At 53.8% G+C, this 7,717-nt stretch overlaps 1 protein-coding gene across 1 annotated transcript in view; it reads right to left on the reverse strand.

Annotated features, from left to right (window-relative positions):
• The window catches only part of WNT5B (Wnt family member 5B), a 16,629-nt gene extending 8,913 nt beyond the window's left edge, over window positions 1–7,716 (reverse strand). Inside the window, exons 1-3 of the mRNA XM_015629365.3 lie at window positions 7,633–7,716; window positions 6,671–6,918; window positions 16–308 (exon numbers count right to left, since the gene is read on the reverse strand). Coding sequence (XP_015484851.1) covers window positions 16–308; window positions 6,671–6,918; window positions 7,633–7,712 — 621 coding nt within the window. The 5' untranslated portion in view covers window positions 7,713–7,716. The remainder of the gene's footprint in view (window positions 1–15; window positions 309–6,670; window positions 6,919–7,632) is intronic.
• Window position 7,717: the final 1 nt, after the last annotated feature.

Genomic DNA, 7,717 nt, shown 5'->3' on the forward strand with positions numbered 1-7,717 from the left:
CAGCACTGCTCTTACCCTGCGGCCAGCCTCGTTGTTCTGCAGGTTCATCAGCATGCGCGCCTGCTCCTCCGATCCTCGGACGTAATTCTTCTCCCTCTCCTTGGCATCCACGAACTCCTTGGCGAAGCGGTACCCGTACTCCACGTTGTCCCCGCAGCCTCCCCACAGCCAGTCCCGGGGCAGGTCCTTGGGCCGGGCGGTGCGGCTGCAGCCACAGCTGGACAGTTCTCCCTCGCGACACGCGCGGCTGATGGCGTTCACCACCCCTGCCGCGCTCACCGCGTACGTGAACGCCGTCTCCCGGCTGCCTGGGGACACGGGGGGACACCGGGTTAATTCAGAATATGGAGGTTAATTAAATGCAAGCAAATCAAATCACGTTTTATGTTTTAGCTTTTCTGGTTTTCGTATTCTGCGCTGCCCAGGTGTGGAGTTTTGAGCTTTGTGTTCAGTGTCAGTGAGCTCTCTTCACAGACAAAACAATTCCTTTTCCAGCTCCATACCAAGGACAGTCTTCACAGGGTTCAGTCCCAAAAGCAGGAACAGCACTGGGCTGAAGGGAGAAAACAAGGATGGGACTCCATAACCTGGAGCTGGGACTGGACAATGAATCCCTGATATGCAGATGGACCAAAACTTACAAAAATGTGAGCCCTGGTGAGCAATCATCCATTTTGTGACCATTTTTGGTTCTTCTTGGGTGTAGCCCTGGCCAGGCTCCTGCACTGCCCCAGGTGTGTCCTTTAGGGCCTTTCAATAAATCCCTGCTTTATTCTGAACCCTGTCCAGCCTCTGTTCCAGGCCAGCCCTCTCCAGGCATCACCAGGAGCGCACAAACCACGGTGGAGGTGCACAGAATCTGCTGGGATCAAGAGCAAGGGCTCCATCCCGTTCTGGATAGCAACTCCAGAGGCAGGGATTGCTCATCCCTGTTCCCCATCACTTATCCTTCCATTCTAACCTGGAACCAAGCAGCAGGAGGGTTCTTCACTTGCTGAAAATACAGCCACATTGGCGTTTGCCAATTGTTCATTAAGAACAAGTAACGAGGCTGTGTCTGTGCAAAAGGAGCACTCTGGTTAAGCCAGTTATCCCTCTGGAATGGCTTCATTTAATTAAATTAATTAATTTAATAATTAAATGCAGTCTTTATGGGCTCCTCCTCAGTGAACTTGTTTTAGTTTACAGCTGAAAATTATTTGTAGGCAAAGTGATGGAAACTCATTTTTACACTGCAACATCAAGGCAGGGTCTCTTCCACTGCCTGCAGAAGCACGGCGCTGGAAGAAGTAAAACTCCCATGTAGATCATAATAAAGGAAAAGACTTTCCATTAGCAGGTTTTCCAGAGACCGCCCTGCTTGGTGAGCATGCCCTAGGCAGCCCAGCAGCTGAGCTGAGCGGCTGGATCAGGTCTCCAGCTCGGTATTCCTGGCAGGGATTGAGCCTCAGTGTGAGTGTGAGCACAGCCAGGGCACTGCATGAGGCCAAGCCCCAGGAGTGCCCAGTGTCTGCACACAGAGAGAGGGACAAGGAGGCAATCCACACTCTCACCTCATGTCCAATAAACAGCTGAACCAAGGCCTTTGGGACCATTGTGCTCATCACCAAACTTGCAGGTGATAAAGAGAGCAGCTGCCAAAGCTTCATCAGGATAAGCAATCTAATTGTGAAGGGCTACTTACACCAAACCCCAGCAAGATGCTCTCAAGGAAATTTTGACGACTTCAAAGGGCAGATCCTCAAAGAATAGTTTATCACCAGCTCAGGAGGCTCTGAGTGCCAGCTCCCTCAGCGGGACCGAGCTGTCACATTTGGTGTGTTCTTGTTCCAATTTGCATGTGCTGACAATCCCTAATTAATAGCAGCTTATCACCAGCTTAGTGCTAATGACCCAAGACAAAGGCAAGGCTGTAAATGGCATCCACCTTGCAGAACAACTTTTGATTTTTTTACCCCACCTAAATGAGAGATGAACACTGAGGGTTTCTGCTCTGGAACACAAAATGCCACAGGACACACAATACAGAAAGGAGATCTTTCCTCGCAGGTCATTAGAAGAGAACTGCGCTCACCAAACCTCCCTGGCCCAAGAAATACAGAGGAGTGACTCCTAGTTAAGGCAGCTCAGATGAAACTGGCCCATAAGGGAATTAGGGTTAATTCTTCAGTAACCAAAATCAAGCTTTTTCTCATCCGGTTTGCGTTGCACGTTATGGGTCTCCTAAGGTAAGAGTCCAGTGTGCAGTTTTGCCCCTACCTGTACGGAGAAAGCCCTGAGGACACACCAATCATCCTTTTAAGGAGAGCACCCCCCTGTCTGTAGAGATTAAAATACCTGCAAGGAAAGGACCTCACACCGTGACAGCCCGTTCAACAGAGCCTGCATGGCTCCAGGTGCTTAGCATCCTTACAGCCTGTCAGGGATCCGGGAAAAGACACTGGGATTTACACTTTTACCGGCCAGATTTCAACTGGCTCCACCTGTCAGATGGAGAATCCCACTCACACACTGCATCTGCTCGAGTTCTTCAGGCTGCTGAGGACGGTGGTGGGACAAGAGGCTGCAACAAGTCACAGCAGGGTGAGGGTGTTTTTACATCCCTCCTCTTGCTGCCCACGAAGCAAACGCTTGGAAAAGTACTTGGGTATATAACCCAAATACTGGGGTTTTCACTCGTCCCCTCAAAGTTCAGCCCAGCCCCGCACCTCTGTGCTGTCCTCTCAAAGGACTGGGTTGTTATTCCCGAATTTGTTTCGGCCTCCGTCCCGTGGCTGCGGGTCCCGGGAGCCGTGCCCGGCGGCGGGGAGCTGTGCGGAGCTCTGCTGCCCTCCTGTGCCCGCCCGCCGGGAGCCGGGGCTGCTCCCGGGGCACCGCATCGGCATCCCGGGCACCGCATCGGCATCCCGGGCACCGCATCCGCATCCCGGGCACATCCCGGGCACCGCATCGGCATCCCGGGCACCGCATCGGCATCCCGGGCACCGCATCCGCATCCCGGGCACATCCCGGGCACCGCATCCGCATCCCGGGCACCGCATCCACATCCCGGGAACCACATCGGCATCCCGGGCACATCCCGGGGCACCGCATCGGCATCCCGGGCACCGCATCCGCATCCCGGGCACATCCCGGGCACCGCATCGGCATCCCGGGCACATCCCGGGCACCGCATCCGCATCACGGGCACATCCCGGGGCACCGCATCGGCATCCCGGGCACATCCCGGGCACCGCATCGGCATCCCGGGCACATCCCGGGGCACCGCATCCGCATCCCGGGCACATCCCGGGCAGCGCATCGGCATCCCGGGCACTGTATCCATATCCCGGGCACCGCATCCCGGCCACTGCATCCACATCCCGAGCACCGCATCGGCATCCCGGGCACATCCCGGGCACTGCATCCACATCCCGGGCACCTCATCCACATCCCATGCACCGCATCGGCATCCCAGCACACCACACCCCAGGGCACAGCATCCCAAGACACCACATCCCGGGGATACGGCCCCCGGCCAGGGCTCGGCTCCCACAGCCCCTCTGGAGCTGCTCCAGAAGGAAATGGGAGAAGAACGGACCCCGTACTTTAACTTTTTTTTTTTTTTTTAAATGAAAATGTTTTCGTTTCAACTCGTTGGTTTTAAAAGCATTACCCTAAAGTTTGCAGATCTCAAAGAAAAACAAGGAAAAAAAATTCTCTTTGTTCTCTGTTTTTATGACTGTCTTTTTTTCCCCCCTTTTAGCATTTGAAAAGACAGAAGAGATAAGATCTTTGGCTCCAGAAATGACTGGACTAACCTGGAAATCCCAGCCTTGCATTTAGGATTCTGCTGGAGGAGACATGCTCTCTCCACCCCTGAGGAAATTCTAACATGACCTTTTGGGGTGCTCTGTGCTCTCCCCCTCATAAATGTAGCAGTGAGGAATGTGTCTGTATATAATGCATGGAGCTACACACACATATGTGCAGTCTAAAATCTGCATTGACAGACCAGGAAGCAACTTTGGAAGGGTAATTTTTTACATCATTAAATATTGTTATTGAATAAACCACATTTAAGAGCTAAGAGCAAGTCTCATAACAACACAAACAGGGGAAAACAATGCTCCAAAGCAGCCAACTTCAGTGCCCCTCCAAAAGCTTTGTGTCACTGGACTGCCTCACTGCCATGAGAAGCACAAAATGAAGGTGTAATGATTAAACACAGCCCAACCAGCTCTCCTGCTTCTGAGCTGAGTCAAGTTCTGTGAAGGGGGAAGGAAACTGATCTTCCAGGTTTCTGAGGGAATGCTCTCACATGGATCTCCCAGGCTCTGGCCAAGGCAGGTTCTCCTCCCCTCTCACAATCCAGTGCAGCTCCAGAAATCATGTCATACATGCCATGCTCGCATCGGTGGGTGGGCAGCGAGGCTTGCTGGCACACTGTGCACCTTCTGGGTGCCTCTTATCTCCTTTCCCCTCCCTCTCCACAACAATCTGGCATGGCTGTGCACTCTTGCAGATATTCTGGTCTCCAGGCCTTTCTCGTGCCATTGGCACAGAGAACAGAAAAAGGGCTGTGGTCCAGATTTGGGGCTCAGAGGTTGAAAACAGGAGACAGGCACACACTACAAACCCAGGGAAAAATGGCTTTATATCTGGCATAACCTAAGAGATTGAGAGGTTTTGTCTTCTTCCCTAGTGTGGAAAATATATTTGCTGAAATGATGAGCAAAGACTCATTATGCATAGGAAAATGTAAAATTGGAAGGTGAAGCTATAAGAAAGGAGAGGAAGCATCTCCCTCCACAGCAGCTCATCCCTGACACAAACAGCCACGAATCACCAAAGATCCAGGAATACCCCAGGACACCTTCAGTGAGATTTTTCTTTTGTGCAGTCTCCTGCTGGAGTATAAACATCTGAATGTGCTCTAGCTGAGCAGAGAATGGTTTCCAAACTGCTGGCATAGGTTTTTGGAGAGTGGGCAACTGCAGGCAGTCAGCTCAGACACTGCCATCAGCACATTCCTCCACAGACACAGCAAATGCACACACAAACCAAGCAGTGGGAGCAGTGGTCACACCCATCACACACCTACAACACCTCTGCCTTCACCAAAACGTGAAGAAACCCACTCCCAATCTTAACTCACTCCTCCCACTTCCACTATCCACTCTAGTTCCTTCTGCCTCTACACATTCTGATTCTTCCTGACAGCTTTTCATCCTTCAGCTCTCTTTGTTCACCCTTCTCTTTTCCACTTGTGGACCCTCTCACAGCACCAACCCAGAGCTGCAGGAAGCTCCTGGAGAATGAGGATTGCTCCTGAAGGAGAGATTCCTATTTTATTGCATCCCTATGGAGTCACAAGCATTTCTTTGGGGATTTGAAATTTACACCATTCTTTAGGAGAAGTTACACGTGAGGGAGTGACATCAGAAAGGAGAGATGAAAGTGTATTTTCTGTCCTTTGGTGGATGAAATTTCAGTTTTTATCCCTCAAAGCACAAGTTTTAACAATCTGGGATTGCATGCAGCCCCATCTGGCCACCACCCTTGCTATCAGAAAGTGAGAGATCAAGGATGCACAGATGCCTTGGATGTGTGACAGGAACTGGAAGTATGTGTCAGGAAACAGCATTTCCCAGAGAAGAACTCTTGGGGTATGAGCTGGGCAGAAAGGGAGGAATTAGAATAGCTCTGGTTAGGGCTAAAATAGGAATTCTGCAAGATGGAGTAACACGTGCAGAAATATCCCTGGAATTCTCTAGGAGGACACATGAATTTCAGGATCAAACAGAGGAGATCACAGGACTTTGTGCCCTATCGCCTGAACGCCCCAGAGGTATTAAAGGTGCATCTCTTGGTGTTCTGCTGCTTCTGAAGACTTTTTGAGAGTGAAGCCAAAACCAGCGTGAGCAATACCGGGGGTACAGGAGCTGAAGGTCTTTTTCCATCCCTCGAGCTCACAACCGAGAAATAGTTCTGATTCTTCAGTGTAAATGATTGGCTTTGTGGGTGGGAAGCGAAACCTTCAGACAGGGGCTGTGGAGAGTGAGTGTGTGTGTGTGTGTGTGGCTGTTTTAACACCTTTTCTTTATTGGCCTGCCTGTCGGACATTTCAAACCCAGCCCGGATTTCTCAGTTTCTTGCCATCAGATGATTGCATTTCAAAAGGAGCTGGGACAATGTGGCTAGGTCACACCTCAATTCAAGTGCAGCAATGGCCTGTCAATGTGCCTCTTACGGCCAGCAGGGCAGGAATTATAAAAATCTCTTAGGTTTACACAGAAAGTGGCAGTAAGGAGGGAGTGGGGGAATTTCCATGCTCGGAGGGTCCATATTTCCCACATCTCAGGGCTGCATTCCCTGTCCGAGATGCTGGGAACGATAACATGGGGCCATTGTTCCTGCCTCCAGCTTCTTCCCTCGCCACCTTTAAAGAAGCGCAGCGAACTTTTCCTGACCTTCCCGTGCTCCCCCCGAAAGAAACGCTGTCCCCCTTGTCCCCAACCGAGGGGTATCAGTGCCTCCAGGCAGTCCCTGCACACCAGGGAAGGGGAAAGCTCCTTGAAGGCAGCTCCAGGAGCCGCCCCTGGGGCTCATCACTCCTGCTGGGGTATCTGGAGGTGCAGGGGGACAGCCGGCCTGCGCCCAGCCCTTCTGAATTTCCAGGCGCTCCTACCTATTTTCATGACCCTCCCAAAGACAGAAGTGTTGTCCACCGTGCTGCAGTTCCACCGCCGCTGCCGAAACTGGTACTGGCACTCCTTGATGGCGCTGCGGGCCCCTTCCCCGATGAACACCATGTGCTCCTGGTAGAGCTGGCAGAGCTTGCGCTGCCCGGGGGACAGCCCCGGCAGCTGGCTGCACACCGGCTGGGCGCCGATGATGTACATCTCCGGCCTCTGGATGGGGTTCATGGCCAAAGACCTGCGATGAGAAAAACATCCCAAGGGAGTCTGGAGGGAGAGGCCGAGCGCCCGACACCTCTCGCCAGCAGCCCGGCCCAGCCCAGCCCCGCTGCGGGCGCGTTTCTCGTGTCAGCCGCCTCCCTCCGCAGCTCCGCCACATGCGGGGCTCTCCAGGGCTCTAGCGAGAGCAACACTGCTCGTCTGTAAGCCGAGTTTAAACACCGAGGCCGGGATGGGGAGGGGGCAGAGAGCGAGCTGAGCACTTTCCCCGCAGAAGAAAGCGAGCAGCAATTTCACACAGCGCCAGCGAGCGATGCCTGCCTTTGAGCCAGGCTATTTTCCGCTCTTCGGGGGAAGGGGGCTCCGCGGCTGCTCCCAGGGCTTTTGGCAGCGGCTGGGAAACCTTACCCATCCACTCCCTACGCATTCCCCACATCCTAGAGCCCGGACGGCATTTCAGCGAGCCCGTACAAAAGGAGCCCAGAAGCGCCTGGAGGAGAGGGGCAGCGTCCGGCACTCCCGAAACTGGGCAGGGACAGCGGGAGGGGGGAACCCTGCAGAGAAGGGAAAGAAGCCCGGGAGGGAGGGAGGGAGGGAGGGAAGGAGGGAAGGAGGGAGGAAAGCTCCCGGGGCAGGAGCTGCCGCACGGCTCCGGACTGTCCCGGTCCCCGGTCCCCTGTTCCCGGTCCCCGGCCCGCGGCGGACAAAGGCGCCGCCGGCTCCCCTCACTTACCACCAGGAGTTGGCGTCGGCCACGGGCGAGGTGCAGCTGCAGAGGAGCGCGGCGGCGAGGGCCAGCCTCGGGCCGCTCATGGTGG

This window comes from Parus major, chromosome 1A (assembly GCF_001522545.3).
Source record: "Parus major isolate Abel chromosome 1A, Parus_major1.1, whole genome shotgun sequence".
In the NCBI taxonomy this organism is placed as follows: domain Eukaryota; kingdom Metazoa; phylum Chordata; class Aves; order Passeriformes; family Paridae; genus Parus; species Parus major.